The sequence below is a fragment of the Rhodnius prolixus genome, unplaced genomic scaffold (assembly GCF_049639745.1).
Source record: "Rhodnius prolixus isolate KJV_2025 unplaced genomic scaffold, Rpr scaffold_3, whole genome shotgun sequence".
Lineage (NCBI taxonomy): Eukaryota > Metazoa > Arthropoda > Insecta > Hemiptera > Reduviidae > Rhodnius > Rhodnius prolixus.
The window spans coordinates 48,941,341-48,963,360 of record NW_027411603.1 but is presented as its reverse complement, the minus strand read 5'-3'; the positions used below and the strand labels follow the sequence as shown (position 1 = coordinate 48,963,360).

The 22,020-nt window shown below is 31.2% G+C and overlaps 2 protein-coding genes and 1 long non-coding RNA gene across 3 annotated transcripts; 1 reads left to right on the top strand and 2 right to left on the bottom strand.

The window, feature by feature from the left end:
* Positions 1–1,852: 1,852 nt before the first annotated feature.
* On the bottom strand, positions 1,853–6,797 carry Tango14 (transport and golgi organization 14). Its single transcript, XM_074126432.1, has 4 exons — positions 6,204–6,797; positions 5,008–5,130; positions 3,615–3,855; positions 1,853–2,056 (listed from the first exon to the last, which is right to left on the bottom strand). Exons 1-4 carry the CDS (start codon positions 6,571–6,573, stop codon positions 1,966–1,968), a joined length of 825 nt encoding a protein of 274 aa, XP_073982533.1. The 5' UTR covers positions 6,574–6,797; the 3' UTR covers positions 1,853–1,965.
* Positions 6,798–6,949: 152 nt separating this feature from the next.
* RpS30 (ribosomal protein S30) lies at positions 6,950–10,172 on the top strand. The gene is made up of 5 exons (XM_074126433.1): positions 6,950–7,090; positions 7,235–7,317; positions 8,572–8,707; positions 9,287–9,342; positions 9,976–10,172. The coding sequence occupies exons 2-5, from the start codon at positions 7,243–7,245 to the stop codon at positions 10,099–10,101; spliced, it is 393 nt and encodes a 130-aa protein (XP_073982534.1). The 5' UTR covers positions 6,950–7,090; positions 7,235–7,242; the 3' UTR covers positions 10,102–10,172.
* A 7,977-nt stretch (positions 10,173–18,149) lies between these two features.
* On the bottom strand, positions 18,150–21,561 carry LOC141453349 (uncharacterized). Its single transcript, XR_012457960.1, has 2 exons — positions 21,027–21,561; positions 18,150–18,977 (listed from the first exon to the last, which is right to left on the bottom strand). It is a non-coding gene; the product is annotated as an uncharacterized lncRNA (long non-coding RNA).
* Positions 21,562–22,020: the final 459 nt, after the last annotated feature.

Here is a 22,020-nt window from a genome sequence, read left to right as displayed (position 1 = left end):
TGACATTTGTGTTTAAATATTGTAACGAAGTTGACCTGGGCAGAGAAGAAAGGCTTAGATTGCTTGTACTGGACAATGCTCCCGCTCATCCTCCAAGTCTAAAAAATGATCTTCTTGACGAATTTCAATTTATCAAAATTCAATATCTGCCTCCTAATACTACACCGTTACTTCAGCCTATGGATCAACAAGTAATTTCCAACTTTAAGAAACTGTACACTAAAGGTCTCTTCGAACATTGTTTTGAGGTGACTGAAGAGACAAACCTTACTTTGCGAGAATTTTGGAAATACCACTTCCATATTGTTACATCCCTCAAGATAATCGACAAGGCGTGGGACGGGGTTACCAAAAAAACTCTAATTTCTGCATGGAAGAAGCTCTGGCCTGAAATCCTCGTCGAATCTGGTTTTGAGGCGATTGAATCCGAACCTGTGGAATCTCTAGATAATGAAATTGTGTCTTTGGCCACGGATATGGGATTGACAGTTGATAAAGATGATATTGATGAGCAAAGTAGCAGATCATAGTCAAGAGCTATCCACAGAGGAACTTGTTGAGTTGCAACACATTTCACAACAAGAATTGGTGGAAGAGAATTTATTAGACAAAGAGGAGAAAATATCAGAGGAACAACAATCTTCCAGCGCAATAAGAGAAATGTTGAAAGCATGGGAAACTGTTGCAACACACGTAGAAAACTATCACCCGAATAAGGCTGTGGCTATGCGATCTATAAATTTATTTAATGATAATGCTGTGTCACATTTTGAAGACATTTTGAAGCGACGGCAGAAACAAGGAACATTGGACAAATTTATAATTAAAAAGGATTAATTATGAATGTACATATTTATCTCAATTAATATATGTAATTTATATTATATTACATCATATGTACATATGTATATAATTTTTTCGAAATAAATGTTATAAAAAAAAATTTTATCAATATTTTTTTTGCATGGAACCAATTATCCCCTTTTATTTTAATTTAAATGAAAAAAATTGTTTCGCTTAACGAGTAAGGTTCTGGAACGAATTATGCTCGTTAAGCGAGGTTCGACTGTATTTTCTTTAAAAACAAGACAAAAAAGTAGTTCTTACTACCATAAACCCTTTTTACGGAAGGTTAGCCTCCCTTATCATAGCTATAGGACGGCACTAGAAGATTAAGTTAAAAAAAAGATGGATGAAGTCATTCAAGACCACACTTACCCGTGGTAAATCCAGTCATAAATTTTACGAAAGAATGTAGCTGCAATTCTCACTTCGATATTTTTAAGGCATCTAACTAGTCGCACTTTCTTGATTTTAGGATAGACCATTGTCGTTATTTATACAGGGTGACCAGAGTTATATGCTCCACCGACTTTTAACGGCGGGAAATTTCGAAAAAATAAAAAACACGTATTTAATCATTTTTAGTCTAGTTTATTTTCAGTGATTGACCCATTTTTTTTAAGCCCTTGTATCTCGAGATACAGCATCCAACTTTTGTTTTTCAAATGGAACGTTATATTTTTTGTTGCATATTTTTGAGTATTTGAGCTTCTAAAACCGACAAAACTTTTTTTTTTGAAATCGGTTGGGTTTTTCAAAAGTTATGGTAATTTAAAATATGAAAAACAAATTTCAGTTTACTGTCAAAATTACGTTATTTTTTTTTAAAGAATCTGTTCAAACTGGGCATAATCAACGGGTAGGCAAGCCAAAACTCTGGACTCCCACGCTCTGCTTGTACGAAGTCAAGATCTAGGCAGGCTAGAGTTATTCTACTGCCCACACTTGTTGCAATGGTAAAGTCAATCCAATACTTGTAAAAGGAAAAAAAAAATATATAAATATTTATAAAAAAAAAACACTTTTTTTCCCAACCTTTATATAAATAAATAATCTATGTATAAATTTACAATTATTGACACAGACCAGAGAAAACGTGAAGTACCACCATCTTTCTTGTCTCTATTTTCCATATCTTTGTTCTGTTTGGGCGTATTTTTCGAGTAGTCGCAGAAATGTGGTAACGGTGATGTTATGATGAGACAAGATGGAGCTAAAAATAACAGGTTTTTTTTTAAACATTTAAAATAGGTTACGAATCAAGTTAATGTAATGTAATCATTGCACTTTTAACACAATTTACATTTTAAAAAAGCTATTAAATAAATTGTATTAAATATATTTTTTTTTTAATATTGCGGCTATTATTATTTTTAGCAGAATATTGTGGCACAAAGATAATCTAGACTTGTGTAATAAAATGGGTTTGCAGTTGGATTATCTGTCCGGGGATATGTATGAAAATATGTTAGAAGCTTTAAAAAAAGATTTTAGAAAAGAAATGATATGTAAAGCGCAAAAATCCAGTTTTCATGCCTTGTATAAAGATCTGAAGTTGTTCTCCTCAGAAGATCATTATATCTCGGATCACAATAGCTTAAGGTTTATAAGAGATATATTTAAACTGCGTGGACAGCTAATTAAGCTCAATTTCAGCATTTGTAGATCCGAGGAACAAAGAAGGTGTTCCCTTTGTAATAGTAATGAAATGGAGGATGTTTATCACTATTTGGGTGTATGCACTACCTTACAGGAATGGCGAGTGAAGTGGTTTGGTAAGAAGTGTCTAACACTGAATGAAGTGATAAACCAATTGAATGGTGATAATTGGAGAAACTTAATAAATTTTCATACACGTGCTTATAAATATAGAAGCCTACTTGTGCAGGAGTTCAACTACTGAGCACAAAGGGAATCTCACTGTTACTATTGTATATATCATTATTATTACTATTATTATTATACATAAATATTTTTTGCTTTATTTTCACAGGTATTTATTTTATAAAAGATTTGTTTGATTATTTAATTATTGAAGTTTCATTCACTTTGTTTAGTTTTTTGTAAATACCACAGTTCATAATAGATGACAGCTCTGGCTGACGGTGTTAAGCACCACGCCAAATAGCTTTGAAGTTTATTTTTGTTTATTTATGTTATATTTTTGTTAATAAAGCATTTCTATTCTATTCTATTCTATTATTATTTTTAGCACGGTATTAGGAAAGATTTGAAACACTCTACTACAGGAGGGAATGCCCACCAAGCTGTCTAGATTTACTTATGTATGTAACATAAGTTTTTTTGCTTATCAACTGAGCATGATTACTTGTGCGGAAACAATGTCAACGGTTTTAAAAGCCTGCCCTACAGCGACTTGTCTTCACTAGCAACACATTATGTGTGGCACAGAATTGAATTTTATTGACAAGAACCTTGCCATAAATTAATAGAAAAGTATACGAGTATTTACTGGACATCTTGAAGCTAATGGGACTTGGTGTTGGATACAAAAATGTGAATTCACAATATTACAAACATATGGAAAAGAAAGAAATCAAGCTATTTTATATCAAAGCACACGAAAAGATACTTAGATCCTATTAAACTCCGCCGAATTTTCGATTTTTTTTGTGTCATCTAAAAATATGAATTTTAAAATGTTACGGATGAAATTACCCAATCTTACTTCTGAACACTACACATTTCAATATAAGAAACAAGATATACTACCACTTCAAGCAATAAATTATTAAATAATAAACACTAACTGCATCAATGTGATGCGAAGGTTCCAAGGTGGAAATCCATAATAAGATAGCACAGGCCCACAAATAATGGCTAGTTCAGGATCTGGTGCTTCTAGATGTCGCCTCATGAGTTCGTTAAGACCTGCCTGATCTATACGATTGACGCCTTCTCTATGTAGTGACTTTACAATTCCTACCATACTTTCTAGCCCATCTTCTCGTTTATATACATGTACGTTTAATTGAGGATTCCAAGTGTAACCTGTAAAAATGTGTAAATTTGAAATTTCAATTTTATCAATGTCAATATTCAATTAGAGTTGAACTGATAAGTCGAACTAGCCTCGATGGGGCGATGCACTTAGTGTGTGCATAGGCGATACATAGATATGTATCTCTTTAAAAAAAAAAAAACTTACAGCTTAAAAAGTAAAGTATAAGTTCATTAAACGCCAAAAGGTACACAAATCAGCAAGTAACCACCATTTCATGAATACATCGTTGATTTCATTTAAATAATTTTAATGTACTAACTTTTCATTAATATTTTTTTAGAATTTATTAAATTTCACATGCTGGCCTAATGTTAAGTAGCCTAATGCTGGCTACTTTCATATACAAAACATTCGTTCAAGAAGCTCACCATTTAACTTAGATTGACTGCAATACCTATTAATCTATAATAATCACAGATTAAAAAGGAAAAAGTTGTAAAAAAATAAAAGTAATTATGAGGCTAAAGATTTCAAAAACTTGTTTAAAAAAATGACAACAGCTTATTTAAAATTTAACCTTCTGAATCTCATTACTCATCACTAAAACTTGCAATTAATACCAGTTATAGAGCTAACGTTTCTCTGCAATTCGGTATAGAATTCATTTAAATCTGAACAATACTGAAGAGATACAAAGGTTTGAAATTTAAACACATTTGAAAATCACCAAAATTCAACCTCCTACATCTCTTGTACTATTATCACTAAAACACTGAAATTTGTACCAGTTATAGTGCTAACTTTTCTCTACATTTCAGTAAAGAATTCATTTAAATCTGAACAATTTCAGGAGGTGTGAGTTCGAGTGAAATTTCTTTAAGGGTAAGGGGCGAAAAAAAAAGGTTGGGAACCACTGCTCTAAATGATCAAGGAACGTGATTTTCGAGCTACTTCCTTCTGAGAAGCATGTCTTTGCTACTTAATGAAATCTCGCCAAACGAATTTTCATCACTTAACGTATTTCCGGTCTTTCTTCAAACCTACACTGCAAAGTAGCACTGAGCATATTAGGCAACACTTACGACATGCTATACTTGGAGTAAGTATCTCTCATTCGCAATCTTCAGAGGCGAGATTGCCTCTCAAGTTTGAAAATAAAGCAATACACTTAAGTTGTTATAAGTAAAAAACCTACTTACCATTTATAAGTCTCTTGGATATTAATTTAGTTTCAGTACTAAAGGATTTACCCCATTTTATTTTAGGAATGTAATTCTTTCCAAGAGTAGACACAGTCTCAAGTAATGTTAGTGGATTGATAACTGCAAAACAGAAAATATCAAATGAAAGTACAAAAATAAATACGATAAAAGCAAGAATTAAGAAAGCAGCAGATATTAAAACAAAAGTAGGCTTAGAGGTTTCTTTCCCCGTTTATGATTGACGCCTATGGAATTTTATGGCTTAATTCCTTGTAAGTTAATTAATTACTTACTGAAAATGCTTAAAAATGAAGTCCCTGAGAAATATAAAAGGAACCATTTTTAAAAATTATAAGAGTGTTAACGATAATTTGTGGAAAGTACCTACAACTGCTCAAATAGACATCCTCAAAATAAATGTACGGGATTAAAAAAAACTACATGTTTTTAGAATGAGGTGCCCCTAGGCTTGTAAAAGTTGGAAAATAATAATTTGAAACTTGTTAAACAGTTGTGTATAAAACTTATGGTGTCACATATCGCACGAAACGTGCAAATTACTGAGCAAAATAAGTAAACTGATTGCTCTGGGGCAAAAGTGTTCAAGAGGTCGGCAAGGCCTAGAAGAATCCTGAAAAACTGCCCTCAAGTTCTTATAATACGTAGAATTATTATTGATTAAATTTGGTAAAATTTTGAATATCATTACATCTCTTAAAATTAATACACATTAAACACAAATGAAAATAGTAGCCAACATTTAAGGGCGCAGTAGTTCTTAAATTGTGTAACAAGGTTTTCTGTGAGAACATTTTTAGAATGAATAATCTCAATTCATTTTTCAATAAACCAGGTACGATCTACCATCCATAGTGTTTTATTTTAAATTTCGGTTCTTTTAAGCTATATTACTTTTTACCTAAAACAATTGTTTCATAGACATGCCACGCCTACATTTCTTCAATTTCATGTAATTTTTGTAAAACAATATTTACTGGATTACAACTGATAAAACAAAAATCATCTGACAAAATCTGATCAAGTTGACATCAGAAGTACTTAACTTATCAGTTTTTGTAAGAAAGGTACTTCAAACACCGTCAGCAGTCACCGAAAAACAAACAGCTTAAACTTATCAACAAATATTGCATCATCCTTAAGCAGAATTTTGATAGAGCAACTGACATACTTACAGTTTTTGTGATCATAAAAGCTTATATGTGATATTCCAGCTGGAAAACACCAGACTAACAATCTAAAAAGATCCTCATAAGAAGGTTTTTCAAGACCAAGAACTATAACCATATGTACAGGTATTTTCTTTAATGACAATACCTTTTGTTCAATTAATTTAATTTCTTCATTGTGGGAACTTTTTGAATTAATCAAGCTAATTGTATTTATATATAGTCTTTGTACTAATAAAACAAAACTATATAAGTGATGTAAAAGTTTTAAAATTATTTTCCCTAAACATAAAACTAATAAATTAAATAAAGCGTTAAATCCTTTCCAAATAGTAAAAATATTTAAGACACTTTTACTAGTACTTATATGTTTCATATTAACAACCACGAATTGAGCTTTCTTATTAGCACTGGACTTTGTCCATTTACTTAAAGAACAATAAGAAAGCCGAATGGAGATTAACCGGCATTTATAATAGCTTGTAGCACAAATTCAAACCGAACAACATCCACATCCACATTCCTAAACACAATAACGTACACGCAGGCAAAAATCTCTAAAGATTATCTCTAAGTGAGATGAACAGTAAACACAAAATTGTCGTACACTCTAATGTAAATTTAGATTGACACATTTAAAATAAATAATGTTCAATAATCATTACAAACAAAACCTCTAAAACTAGTAATTTTAATGTAGAATCTTTAAAAAATAAAGTTCTATAAACAAAAAAAAAATTCAAAGTAGAATAATCTTTTAATGGTTAGAATCGATTGTTTGTTCTCCTGAGTGCTTATTGGCTACAACTTGCTGTGGTCCTTTAACTTCGTACTTTCCAGAAGGAGAGCTCAAACTCAAGTTGATATTATATCTAAACATTGGATAAGTAAAAGTAAGTGGTAAAACTTTATAAAAAGGCAAAGATACTGTGACAATGAAAGCTTAGTATAAACAACTATTTTCTTTTTAAATTTTCTTATATGTACGTTATTAACTTATGTAAACTTTTAATTATGTTGTTTCACATTTTTTCCAGAAAACACCATGCAGCTTTGTGTTCGTGGTCAGAGTAATCATATTATTGATTGCAAAGAAGAAGATACTCTTGGATCCATAAAAGTAAGTAATTTTAAAACTTACATTTGAGTGTTTAGGTTAGGAACATGTGCCACATCCTCTGCGTAACCTTAATGTGTATAAAATATTAATTCAAAAATTTTGGTTTTTTTTACTATGTTTTCTGGGTTACATTGTAAGGAAATAACTGTATCTAGCTGTACTTATGCATTTGAGAGGGCATAATTTTCATTTTATTCGCAAATTGTTCGTTTTATTGCTAAATGATATGTTGGATAAAAGATATTGTTTGGATGCACATATCTCGCGGTCGTGATTACCAATGCTAGAAGTTATGCGTTTTGAAAAAGCACATCATCATCATTTTTAAAATATTTATATTTTCAAAAAACCAAAAGAAAAGTGGGTAGAGGTAAACTAAAGTAACAACATTGTTGACCAATGCAGTGTTTTCTTGGGCTTTCATAGCCAAATATATCTTCTTTTATTTATACGTTCAGTGAAATTTTATATTCCTCAGTCATAATGAACAGACAAACGGTTAAACTGGATTGAGCAATCATTATTCAAGTTCTGATTGCTTTACCTTTAAAAGATGAATTTCACTTTGAAGACTTTATACAAATTATTGAAATTTACAGGCTTTCTAAGCTGAACATTTGTGCAAGTTCTAATCAATGTTTGCTATTATCATCAAGTATTAATTGTTGACATTAAACTGATTGCTTAAATTGGCATGTTCGTTTGACAGTAAACATTGTTTTTTTACAAGAAATTGTATGTGATCTGTTCCTTAACCATTTTTATATAACTCCACTTTATTTTTTTCAAAGCTTTATTACCTCGCTATATCCAAGTCAAGTATCTCTTTACTCAGGAAAACAAATCATGTTCAATAGTCATGTACCGGACGAGCAAACTCCTTAAAGTAACTACAATACTATTGGTAAAGTAGTGTTTTTCTGAGTAACGCTGATTAGCTTGGCCAGTCCAAGATAATAATGGAAATAAAGCTAGAAGTTTAGTAACAGAGCTGTAGAAAAGTGGTTTAGGTCAGATTGTGTACATTTCCCTGCAGAATCTAGTCATACTAGTTAGTAAATGTAGTTTGTCCCATACTAGCTTTAAGAGTTTTAAAATTGAAAATTTAAATCGTTGAAAACTTGTGAAAGAAAGTAAATAATAAAAAAATAACCATAGCTTTGAATAGTTAAGCAGCAATCATGATCTTTCTGGGTCGCTGGTTAGACCTTACTTATGGTCACAGTAAATTTCTAATTATTTTTTTGTAAACAGGAGCGTGCCGCTGCACTCGAAAAGATTCCACCAGAATTGATTTGTCTTTTTAATTCAGGAACTCCTTTAAATGATGAACTTACTGTTGGACAGCTCAGTAGTTTCAATCTGGACATAACAGTTCCATTGCTTGGAGGTAAGTTCAATGCTTTTTTTTCACCATAGTTTATGTTGGTCGCTTAAGAAAAAGTGAGTCTTTTAAGTATTTATAATCAATTCCTCTTTGGTTCCACCGATTCGATTGAAGAATTCAACACAACCAGCATCCACCTCCTCCTGTATTTCTGTAAAAACTTGTAAGTCAACTCCTACGGCCAAAATTCTAAATACTGTAGAAATAACAGAAAAATGAATCCACATAATCAGGAATAAGAGTCCAGCATATTACACATCAATCCTATGTTTATAAACTGTTCGTTCATCTAAGTAAAACACAAAAACGCAAACCCTTGTGTGGTTACATCCTATCGTAGTCCACCGTTGAATACAGAAAAATGAATCCAAATAATCAGGAATAAGAGTCCAGCATATTATACATCAATCCTATGTTTATAAACTGTTCGTTCATCTAAGTAAAACACAAAAACGCAAACCCTTGTGTGGTTATATCCTATCGTAGTCCACCGTGGGAAGAAAAAAACCGTTACATTTCAAGAAAGAAAAAAAATCCCTTTTTATTAATTAATCCACTTATTAATGTTACATATTCTCGCAGGTAAAGTCCACGGATCTTTGGCTCGGGCTGGTAAAGTAAAAGGACAGACACCTAAGGTAAGATATTTTTTTTTTGTGCATTTAGCTCTGTGTATAATGTAAGTGTCGTGTAGACTGTAGATTAGTTGGTAATCTATAGTTTTCTGTGGGTCCATTAATCTCACAGGTATTTTAAAAAAAAGAAGTCTTGATTATTTGAGGTACTAATTTTATAAATTTATCGCATTATTATTTTTGTGTTTATATATTTATTTTTTGATTGGTCAAGATTTCTGAAGAAGTGGCTAGTCCACTTCCTTCCTACGCCCGGGTGTTCTTATTATTTAAATGAGAGAAATAAACTGTAATTCATTTTATGGATGTTCATGAGCAATGTAAAATTGGTTGTCGAATCATTTTTTCTCAACCTTTTTTCGGTGTTAAAATATTAATTTATATATAATCCTAATTAATCACGTTGAAGACGTGTTATTGCATACTGTTAGAGCGTCAGTAAATATTGCATCATAAATAATTAGTATTTTCGGTTTCTAAGTGCCAATAAACTTACAAGGCGTTATGTCCTATACATTTCTTTAGTCCATTCATTAGGTGCTGCCGAAGTTTCAGTAAATTTAATCAATTTCCTGTTAGAGTACCCTCCCGTATATTAAAGACATGTTATGAATATTTTATAAATCATATCCACAGGTGGAGAAAATGGAAAAGAAAAAGAAGAAGACTGGACGTGCAAAAAGACGAATCCAGTACAACAGGAGATTCGTGAACGTTGTCCAGACTTACGGCAGAAGGCGTGGCCCTAACTCCAGAACATAAATTATAATTTTTTTTTTTTTCAATTAATCAAATTTGTGAATAAAATAAACTTTTTATTTTTCTTTTGTGGACTTTGTTTGTTTTTAATTACCCAATCCTTATCACTGGTATCAAGTCCATCTTGCAGGCTGAGTTTAAAACCCTTTAAAATATCCATTTTGAATCTCGCATCATTTGAATTTAATTTGTGTTGTCAGCAAAAAATAAAAAGAATGCAATTCATGATTATTGATGATTTCCAATCGCCCTAAATACAAACATTGTTATTTGCCCTGTTATTTTCTTTGAAGATCTTTTAGGGGCAACTACTTTAACGCCAAGTAAACTTAATCTATTGGAAAATTTAAAAAGAGAATTACAAAATGATAATTTTATAATTCCATTCGCGGCAGATTAAAGCAAGAGTTCAAAAAAATAATAACGACTAAACATGAAAAAATACAAGACCCCTAACAAATCAGTTAGGTAACTAATATTTTATTATTATTTATTTGCCACGCACTAGCAATACAGAAAATATAATCCATGAATTTGAAGAAATGAGTTATTTTGGCTGGACCAACTGCAAGAGAGAAGCTGACCGGTTTGAACTTAAAACCAAGACTTAAAAAAGCAACGACCAAATGAACAAGCCTATGCCATCTAGCGGTTGTATTAAAAACTAAAAAAGCAAACAGAAAAACCATCCAAATAGTTCAAGATATTGTCGCTAAATAGCAAAGCAATGCACTATTAGAACTACATTGTTTAATAATTTGATAATAATCATTAATTTACTAACCAAGCCAAAAAAGGGATCTTTGATGAATGTTTTTTTTTTCTATTTATTGTTTTAAATTTCTTTTGTATGATCCGTTATGGCAAAAAAGCACATCATTATTATTGTTTCAAATTTGTAACTAAATCACAAAAAGATTTAGAAATACTTAAAAATTTAATTAATTACACTGGCTAACAATAAAACAACAATGTTATTTTAACCACTATTCCAGCATACATCAATAATATTGAAGTACATAAGTGACTAAAACCATGTAACTCTATAAAGCATGAATTAAATGTTTAGAAGTAGAATGGACCAATTTGCATCGAGTTCTGTGACAGATATTATCTTTAATAAAATATACCTTGAGCTTTATAGATTTTTCCATTAATTTTGCACACGTAACTTCAAACTAGGACAACCCAGTGTGTACATTCCTCATCTGGCTTATTTATTAATACAAAAAAGCTGAAATCTCTATCATTCCTGTAAAACTAGAAGAGAAATCCTTATTTTTCCATAATTTAGAGATTCTAAGTTCAAATTAGGGCAACCAGATGTGTACATTCCTTGTCTGACTTATTTATAGATACAATTAAGATGAAATCTCAATCTTTGCTGTGAAAACTAGCAGAGAATTCCTCAATTTTCCGTTTATTTTGCACACATAACTTCAAATTAGGGCTACCCTTTGTGTACAGGATTGTACGTGGATATGTCTGGCTTCATTATTAATACAAAGAAGGAGAAATCCCAATGACTGTCATCGAACTAGAAAAGAATTCCCCATTTTTCTATAATTTAGAGATTCTAAGTTCAAATAAGGATAACCCTGTGTGTACAATCCACGCCTGGTTCATTCATGAATACAAAGAAGCAGAAAACAAAAAATTTACTGTGAAACTAGCAGACAATGCCTCATTTTTCCATTTATTTTGCACATGTAACTTTAAATTAGGACAACCATATGTGTACATTCCACCCCTGGCTTATTTATTAATACACAGAGGCAGAAATCACAATGTTGAAGTGAAACTAGAAGAGAATTCCGTATTTTTCCATCAATTTTGCAGAAGTAACTTCAAATTAGGACAACCATGTGTGTACATTCTTCGTCTGGCTTATTTATTATAGCATAGAAGCTGAAATCACAATCTTCGCTGTGAAACTAGAACAGAATTCCTTAATATTCCATTAGTTTTGCACATGTAACTTAAAATTTAGACAACTCTGTGTTTGTACAATCTACGCCTGGCTTATTTATGAATACAAAGAAGCAAAATCACAAACTTTCCTGTGAAACTAGCAGAGAATTCCTCAATTTTCCATTTATATTGCACTCGTAACTTCAAATTAGGGCTACCCTGTGCGTACAATCCACCCCTGGCTTATTTATTAATACACAGCAGCAGAAATCACAATCTTTGCAGTGAAACTAGAAGGGAATTCCGTATTTCTCCATGGATTTTGCAGAAGTAACTTCAAATTAGGACAGCCCTGTGTGTACAATCTACGCCTGGCTTATTTATGAATACAAAGAAGAAAAATCACCAACTTTGCTGTGAAACTGGCAGAGAATTCCTTATTTTTCCATTTATTTTGCACATGTAACTTCAAATGAGGACAACCCTGTGTGTACAATCCACGCCTGGCTTATTTATTAATACACAGGATCAGAAATCATAATCTTCGCAGTGAAACTAGTAGAGAATTCCTTATTTTTCCCTTTCTTTTGCACACGTAACTTCAAATGAGGACAACCCTGTGTGTACAATCCACGCCTGGCTTAAATTTGAATGCAAAGAATCAGATATCACAATCTGCGCAGTGAAACTAGTAGAGAATTCCTTATTTTTCCATTTCTTTTGCACACGTAACTTCAAATTAGGGCAACTCTGTGTGTACAATCCAGACCTGGCTTATTTATTAATACACAGGATCAGAAATCACAATCTTCGCAGTGAAACTAGCAGAGAATTCCTCATTTTTCCACTAATTTAGCAATCGAAAGTTCAAATTAGGACAACCCTGTGTGTACATTCCACCCCTGGCTTATTTATTAATACTCAGAGGCAGAAATAACATTCTTTGAAGTGAAACTAAATGAGAATTCCGTATTTTTCCATCAATTTTGCACAAGTAACTTCAAATGAGGACAACCCTGTGTGTACAATCCACGCCTGGCTTAAATTTGAATGCAAAGAAGCAGAAATCACAATCTTCGCAGTGAAACTAGTAAAGAATTCCTTATTTTTCCATTTCTTTTGCACACGTAACTTAAAATTGGGGCAACCCTGTGTGTACAATCCACGCCTGGCTTATTTATTAATACACAGGATCAGAAATCATAATCTTCGCAGTGAAACTAGTAGAGAATTCCTTATTTTTCCCTTTCTTTTGCACACGTAACTTCAAATTAGGACAACCCTGTGTGTACATTCCACCCCTGGCTTATTTATTAATACACAGAGGCAGAAATCACATTCTTTGAAGTGAAACTAAATGAGAATTCCTTAGTTTTCCATTAGTTTTGCACATGTAACTTAAAATTTAGACAACTCTGTGTGTACAATCTACGCCTGGCTTATTGATGAATACAAAGAAGCAGAATCACAAACTTTGCTGTGAAACTAGCAGAGAATTCCTCATTTTTCCATTTATTTTGCACTCGTAACTTCAAATTAGGGCTACCCTGTGTGTACAATCCACGCCTGGCTTAAATTTGAATGCAAAGAAGCAGAAATCACAATCTTCGCAGTGAAACTAGTAGAGAATTTCTTATTTTTCCATTTCTTTTGCACACGTAACTTCAAATTAGGTCAACCCTGTGTGTACAATCCACTCCTGGCTTATTTAATAATACACAGGATCAGAAATCACAATCTTTGCAGTGGAACTAGCAGAGAATTCCTTAGTTTTCCATTAGTTTTGCACATGTAACTTAAAATTTAGACAACTCTGTGTGTACAATCTACGCCTGGCATATTTATGAATACAAAGAAGCAGAATCACAAACTTTGCTGTGAAACTAGCAGAGAATTCCTCATTTTTCCATTTATTGTGCACTCGTAACTTCAAATTAGGGCTACCCTGTGTGTACAATCCACCCCTGGTTTATTTATTAATACACAGAGGCAGAAATCACATTCTTTGATATGAAACTAAATGAGAATTCCGTATTTTTCCATCAATTTTGCACAAGTAACTTCAAATGAGGACAACCCTGTGTGTACAATCCACGCCTGGCTTAAATTTGAATGCAAAGAAGCAGAAATCACATCTTTGCAGTGAAACTTGCAGAGAATTCCTTATTTTTCCATTTATTTTGTACATATAACTACAAATTTGTACAACCCTGTTTATACAATCCACACCTGGCTTATTTATTTATACAAAGAAGCAGAAATCTTAATCTTTCCAGCCAAACTTGAAGAGAATTCCTTATTTTTCTATTCATTTTGCACATGTAACTTTAAATTAGGACAACCATGTGTGTACAATCCACGCCTGGTTCATTCATGAATACAAAGAAGCAGAAAACACAAACTTTACTGTGAAACTAGCAGACAATGCCTCATTTTTCCATTCATTTTGCACATGTAACTTTAAATTAGGACAACCATGTGTGTACATTCTTCGTCTGGCTTATTTATTATAGCATAGAAGCTGAAATCACAATCTTCGCTGTGAAACTAGAACAGAATTCCTTAATATTCCATTAGTTTTGCACATGTAACTTAAAATTTAGACAACTCTGTGTTTGTACAATCTACGCCTGGCTTATTTATGAATACAAAGAAGCAAAATCACAAACTTTCCTGTGAAACTAGCAGAGAATTCCTCATTTTTCCATTTATTTGTCACATGTAACTTTAAATTAGGACAACCCTGTGTGTACGATCCACGCCCGGCTTATATTTGTATGCAAAGAAGCAGAATCACAAACATTGCTGTGAAACTAGTAGAGAATTCCTCATTTTTCCATTTATTTTGCACTCGTAACTTCAAATTAGGGCTACCCTGTGTGTACAATCCACCCCTGGCTTATTTATTAATACACAGCAGCAGAAATCACAATCTTTGCAGTGAAACTAGAAGGGAATTCCGTATTTTTCCACTAATTTAGCAATCGTAAGTTCAAATTAGGACAACCCTGTGTGTACATTCCACCCCTGGCTTATTTATTAATACACAGAGGCAGAAATCACATTCTTTGAAGTGAAACTAAAAGAGAATTCCGTATTTTTCCATCAATTTTGCAGAAGTAACTTCAAATGAGGACAACCTTGTGTGTACAATCTACGCCTGGCTTAAATTTGAATGCAAAGAAGTAGAAATCACAATCTTCGCAGTGAAACTAGTAGAGAATTCCGTATTTTTCCATCAATTTTGCAGAAGTAACTTCAAATGAGGACAACCCTGTGTGTACAATCCACGCCTGGCTTAAATTTGAATGCAAAGAAGCAGAAATCACATCTTTGCAGTGAAACTTGCAGAGAATTCCTTATTTTTCCATTTATTTTGTACATATAACTACAAATTTGTACAACCCTGTGTATACAATCCACACCTGGCTTATTTATTTATACAAAGAAGCAGAAATCTTAATCTTTCCAGCCAAACTTGAAGAGAATTCCTTATTTTTCTATTTATTTTGCACATGTAACTTTAAATTATGACAACCCTGTGTGTACAATCCGCGCCTGGCTTATTTATTAATACAAGAAGCTTTAATCTCAATCTTTGCAGTGAAAATAGAATAGAATAAAAAAAGATTTTTCCAGGCTGAAATTAGAATCTTAAAATTAAATCTTAAATCTTAAAAAAGCAATGCATTATAATGTGCTTGCCTTTGCCATCTAGCGGAAAACTATCTATATAGTTCTCCATATTGTCGCTAGATGTCACAGCACTTCACTATTAGAATTGGTTGGATTTTTTAATTTGATTAAATTTATTAAAAATTTACTAACCAAGCAAAAGGGGATGTTTGTAGATGGTTTATTTTTAGTATTTTCTGTTTTAAATTTCTTATGGTTTGCTCCTTTATCGTAAAAAGGCACCTCATTTGCCCAATTTTAAATCAATATCACAAAAACTATAAGAAAATTGATTTATTGCACAGGCTAAAAATGAAATAATGATGTTATTTTAGCCAGTATTCTGTCATACATTTATTTACGTTTATTGATAGAGATTTTTTCTTCATTTGATTTATTTAATAAGTAATCAATTAATTGTATTTATAGAGAACAATTGCAAATTTAATGAAAAAAATATGGATTTCTTAACTAGTTTGACAGCAAAGATTTTTTCTTAATTGTTTCTATAATTAAATCAGACGTGGATTGTACAGACAGGCTAGTCCCAATTTGAAGTGTCGCTTGCAAAATTAATGGAAAAATAAGGACTTCTCTTCGAATTTCACTGCAAAGAATGAGATTTCTAGTTAATTGTATCTGTAAATAAGCCAGACGTGGATTGTACACACAGGGTTATCCTAATTAGAACTTAAAATCTCTAAATTATAGAAAAATAGGGAATTCTCTTCTAGTTCGAAGACAATCATTGGGATTTCTCCTTCTTTGTATTAATAAAGAAGCCAGACATATCCACGTACAATCCTGTACACACAGGGTAGCCCTAATTTGAAGTTACGTGTGCAAAATAAACGGAAAAATGAGGAATTCTCTGCTAGTTTCACTGCAAAGATTGAGATTTCTGCTTCTGTGTATTAATAAATAAGCCAGACGTGGATTGTACCCACAGGGTAGCCTCAATTTGAAGTTACGTGTGCAAAATAAACGGAAAAATGAGGAATTCTCTGCTAGTTTCACTGCAAAGATTGAGATTTCTGCTGCTGTGTATTAATAAATAAGCCAGACGTGGATTGTACCCACAGGGTAGCCTCAATTTGAAGTTACGTGTGCAAAATAAACGGAAAAATGAGGAATTCTCTGCTAGTTTCACTGCAAAGGTTGAGATTTCTGCTGCTGTGTATTAATAAATAAGCCAGACGTGGATTGTACCCATAGGGTAGCCTCAATTTGAAGTTACGTGTGCAAAATAAACGGAAAAATGAGGAATTCTCTGCTAGTTTCACTGCAAAGGTTGAGATTTCTGCTGCTGTGTATTAATAAATAAGCCAGACGTGGATTGTACCCATAGGGTAGCCTCAATTTGAAGTTACGTGTGCAAAATAAACGGAAAAATGAGGAATTCTCTGCTAGTTTCACTGCAAAGATTGAGATTTCTGCCTCTGTGTATTAATAAATAAGCCAGACGTGGATTGTACCCACAGGGTAGCCTCAATTTGAAGTTACGTGTGCAAAATAAACGGAAAAATGAGGAATTCTCTGCTAGTTTCACTGCAAAGATTGAGATTTCTGCCTCTGTGTATTAATAAATAAGCCAGACGTGGATTGTACCCACAGGGTAGCCTCAATTTGAACTTAGAATCTCTAAATTATGGAAAAATAAGGATTTCTTGATGAATACACGGCTAGTTTTGTTGGAAAGATTGTGATTTCTCGTTCGTGCTTTTAATAACTAAGACAAAATTGGATTCTACGTAATTAGTCAAATATTTAATGAGTACTAATAACTAGGCGCTAATATCTGACATTGGTCAGAAAAAGAGTGTTCTGTAATAACCAATTTTAATCTTTTGTATACCTTTTAATAAGCACATATTTAAATTTTATTTTTCCTGGCCGGTTTTCAGGCATTTGATGATTTTCATTTTCTAGCCAAATCTTAATAGAAGCTTAATGTTTCACAGTTTAATTGCTCAATTCACTTATGTTCATGAAATCTACGTGCATTATGTAGAGGGAGGTAAACACCTAATTCTTACCTCTTTGTGGCCTCCCACTTCCTAGGACAATTGCTTGTATCTAGAAGCAATTCCTCATAGATGGTAGTACGAATTTGTCGGTAAGTGAGGTGGCGAAAGAGAATGAATCTGGAAAATATCTGGATAAGTAGGAACCTACAGCTCTTGGGAGTCTATCTAAAAACCTACTTAGGATAGTTCTGTAAAGAATATGAATTGTCCGGCTTTGGTGTTGGCTGCAGAGTGGTCACCTTTTAATGTCGATGTTCACTTTTTCTCCCTAAAATTGTGTACGTTGTTTTATCATGGGAAAAAACTGATGGGAAACGCATACCTGTAGATAGCAGGGAAGAATCCCTGAAAAAAAAGAGGAAAGCTTCATATTTTACAAGGCAAGCAATAAGCATTAATCTTCTAACATAGGCTAATGTTGAATTCAAACAATTCATGTAAATGCAACCAAAAATATATATATGTAATTTGTTTTTCATTGAAAATACAACAACTATTTAAATAATCTTGTAACAAAATGTCTAAGAACAGTTGAATTTATAAATTTTAGTATTAAGTTATACGAAAAATAATTATGTTTTCTTTTATGGGCATAATTTCATTCAAAAATCGAAATTAATACATTTTTATTCAGATAAACGCGCCAAAAAAATATGTTTAACACTTGACAATTTCTACTTAAAGTAAATTTTAAGATATTTTAAGTAAATTAGTTCATAACATCAAGTAATTACATGAATAAAGCAAGCACATGTTTCAGAATAATACATTTTGATTTTACTTCTTGAATTATTACAAATACCCCATTTCATAACCTTCAATAACCTTCCACTTAGTTGAAACATACAAATAAACTTCCAAGAGTAAAGATGACGTCACCTAAGTAAGTGTTAATTATACCTGAAATAAATTATTAAATTAATAAAAAATATAAATGGAATTATTAATTATATGATCATAATATATTAAGTAAAATATAAATAAAGTAAATACACTTAAATTAAAAAATATTTTTACAATAATGATTACGCGAACTGCAAAATTTAAATCAAAATTAACAAAAGTAATTATACAATTAATTAAAAAATATTTTATAAATTTTAGTTATAATTAATATTTTAATTAGTTGGAAATGCATTCAAAAGAATTATATATTCAGTATCTCTGCACTATCCGGATACTCGAGAGTCCATCTTAATGGTGCCGGTATATGTCTGATGTGGAAGATCATTTTACTTGCAAATTATCTGGGTAAATTTTAGATTTCTGTAAAAAAAACAATACAAAACTTAGAACTTAATCTATAAGGAGTAAATCAATCTAAATTTTTTGCAAAATAAAGACTGATTACTAAGTGAAAATAGACTTTTAAAATCTGGGATCTGGATCATTGGGGGAAAATGGCTGCTGAAAATGGTAAAATCAATTTCATACAATTAATTTAACTTTTTTATGGTCATTATACGATTTAAAACTATTATTAGTTTGTATAACATTATAGTTTAAGTTATGATTATTTTTTTTGAAATTTAAGTGATTAATTCACTTAAAAAGAGTCAATTTTTTAAAGTCATCTAGGTCAATCAAAGGTCAAGAATCGTTAATACAATTATATAGCTTTAAGGAAACATAATGATACTTTTAACTTATTTTAAAAGTTAATTAATGGAAAACTCATCATAAGTTGACAAGAAAATTCAGGGATTATTCGATTTCTTTCAATTTATATACCAAACTGGAATAAATTATTATTTGTTCATCATTGATTTTTCAAGTTGTTGAGTTGAAGTTAACTAGGTAATTACTTTTAAGAACAAAAATTGGTAAATCGTCACCTTAAATTCAGTATTATGATAATTAAATTTGAATTTAATTCAAAAAATGTTTAATAAATACTACCATTGAAGATAGTAAAATTAAAATGTGACAAAAAATGAAAGGCCTAATTGTTAATTTTAAAAAAAAAAAATGCTTAAAAACAACATTTTGAAAATATTTAAACTTTTTCGTTGATTTGTGAAAGCTTAAGATTTCATAATCTGAAGATATTGCAATTTAAGAAGAATTGAATAGAATAAATTCAGACACTTGCAGCTAAAATTATGTAAAACTGGTCAATTCTGTGAAATAATCTGATAAAATTCGATATTTTATTATCATACAGTACTTTTTGGTTTAAAAAATATGTACAATTTTATTATTATTGTTTTTTTTAAATTATTTGTGGATTCTGCAATGAATAAGATTTAAAAATACCAATGTTTCAATCCATTCTTTATGTTTTTCAATGCCTAAAATTTAGAACAAATGAAAATCTTACTAAATATTTAAGATATTTTCATTTCTGATCCTCCTAAGTACATATTTATCCTATTTTTTAGGTTAATGTTTTTGTTATAAACTACAACAATCTTGTAAAAGATGTAGAAACGTCATTTCAACATCATATTCATTTTTCTAAACCTCACAGATAATTTCATTGTTAGTTACTGATGGCTGGAATTCAGCCAAACATTGTAAAAAAAAAGATTCTCTAATGTACTTCACATGGACTGAAACATGTTACACTCACAAAAGGAACTATTTGCCTAAAATAAGTCCCTGATGGCACTTGTTACATTCTTCGATTTGAGTTAGTAGAACTTTTGAACCCTTCAGGGCAACTTAAATATCAAAGTAGTCGGCAGTTTTTTCATCTAGAGTGCTATTTAACAGTGAGATGTTGGATTAATAACTAAAGTTGAAGTAATTTTTTAAATTTGTACATTTTAAGTTACTTATTTTGAGAAAATATCAATTTAAATGTAACTTAGTGACTCTTCTCCCGGAGTTCTATCAAATTTTGTGTGCCATTACGATTCGAAATGATCATTTAATACTTTTCATTCTCATGCAAATTTTTATACATTTTCGATTTGATGAGCACTACTTATTTTTTTTAAAGCATTGCTTGCAAATAATCAAGTTTGAATGATAAATTTACTCGTTTTATTAGAAATTTTTAGATTTATGTTGCCAATTAGTAGTTCAAGCTCTAACCTAAACTCACAGAAATAGTTTTTAAGTGATTACTTCTTCATTTTTTACAATTACAATTATAAATTTAAATTGTTTGCAGCTAAATTTATAGATTTTATGGAAGTTTTAAAATAACAACGTTGTTTACTCTAGTTATTTTTTTTTTTTTTGTAAAAAAAAAAGAAAAACACTCAGAAAACACATGTTCTAATTAGGAGAATCGATTAAAGTTAAAAGAATATGTTTTATTCTAAACTTAACAAAATTAGTTCTTTCTTTTTTTTGTACAAAACTTACCTTAATAATTGTTGTTAAGTTTGATTTTGATAGACATTCCAAGCATTAACCCTTTCACCTTATAGCACATGTCTTCACTTCACTTTACACTTCACAAACTTATACGTTTTTTTTTGGAGAACCACAAAATTAAGCAAAACTAGAAAATTGTGACAAATCATGTAAATAGGATTTCATTTTCACTTGAGAAAAACACATGCAATACCATGAACAATCAGTAAACGAAACGATAGCCACTATTGCGTCACTGTCAGTAAAAATTACGTAGAACTACACTAGTTTTGTTCCATTACAGAAATAATTAGGTATAACTAGGCTGCATAGAGATAACAACTTACTTTATAACCTCTAACGATAAACGTTAACAGTTCTATGCTCGAATGAGAGAAATAAAATTTAACTTTTAGGATTAAATAAGATCGTTTAAGACTGATTTTAAAAAGTAATTTTTTAAAGAATGAGATAATTATTTTTACAATGCTATAAAAAAATTCATATTGTAGTTATTAGGCATTGGAAACATGAATGTTTTCGAATTAATGGTATTTTCTGCATAACCTTTAAAGATACTTTAATAATTTAAATTTAAATTAAGACTACTAGTCACAAAAATTTGAAAATTTCAGCTAAGAGGTAATTTTAAAATCGTAATCGTTTTTAATATTGTATTTAATTTCTCAGAGAAGTGGCCTTTTTTGCTTCCCTTCTTTTATTTTTTATACTATGAATTTTGAAAAAATTTTGAATCAAAATAGGAGAATTTACGCAACCATTAAATTATTTTCTGTCAAATAAACAGTAAATGCAATTTCAGATTAGCACTTGGCCTAATTTCAGTTTTACTGAAATACCCGAATTATGCATTTTTAAATTGATTGTAGTTTTTAGCAATTGCGAAGAATATGCAACCTTTCAAGCCTTATGGCCTGCCTGTGCGGTTGTATTGATCTTCATAGTTAGTTTTTAGGTTAAAATTTTGTAACTTGCTTCTTTT

Excerpts from the sequence above, each read along its gene's own strand:
- Tango14 (XM_074126432.1), bottom strand. The coding sequence starts at position 6,573 with ATGAAACATATAAGTACTAGTAAAAGTGTCTTAAATATTTTTACTATT. Across the intron at positions 3,856-5,007 it reads ATCCAAGAGACTTATAAATG|GTTACACTTGGAATCCTCAA; the intron begins GTAAGTAGGTTT and ends ACATTTTTACAG. Across the intron at positions 2,057-3,614 it reads CTTCGCATCACATTGATGCA|CTCCATCTTGTCTCATCATA; the intron begins GTTAGTGTTTAT and ends TGTTATTTTTAG.
- RpS30 (XM_074126433.1), top strand. The coding sequence starts at position 7,243 with ATGCAGCTTTGTGTTCGTGGTCAGAGTAATCATATTATTGATTGCAAA. Across the intron at positions 8,708-9,286 it reads AACAGTTCCATTGCTTGGAG|GTAAAGTCCACGGATCTTTG; the intron begins GTAAGTTCAATG and ends ATATTCTCGCAG. Across the intron at positions 9,343-9,975 it reads TAAAAGGACAGACACCTAAG|GTGGAGAAAATGGAAAAGAA; the intron begins GTAAGATATTTT and ends TCATATCCACAG.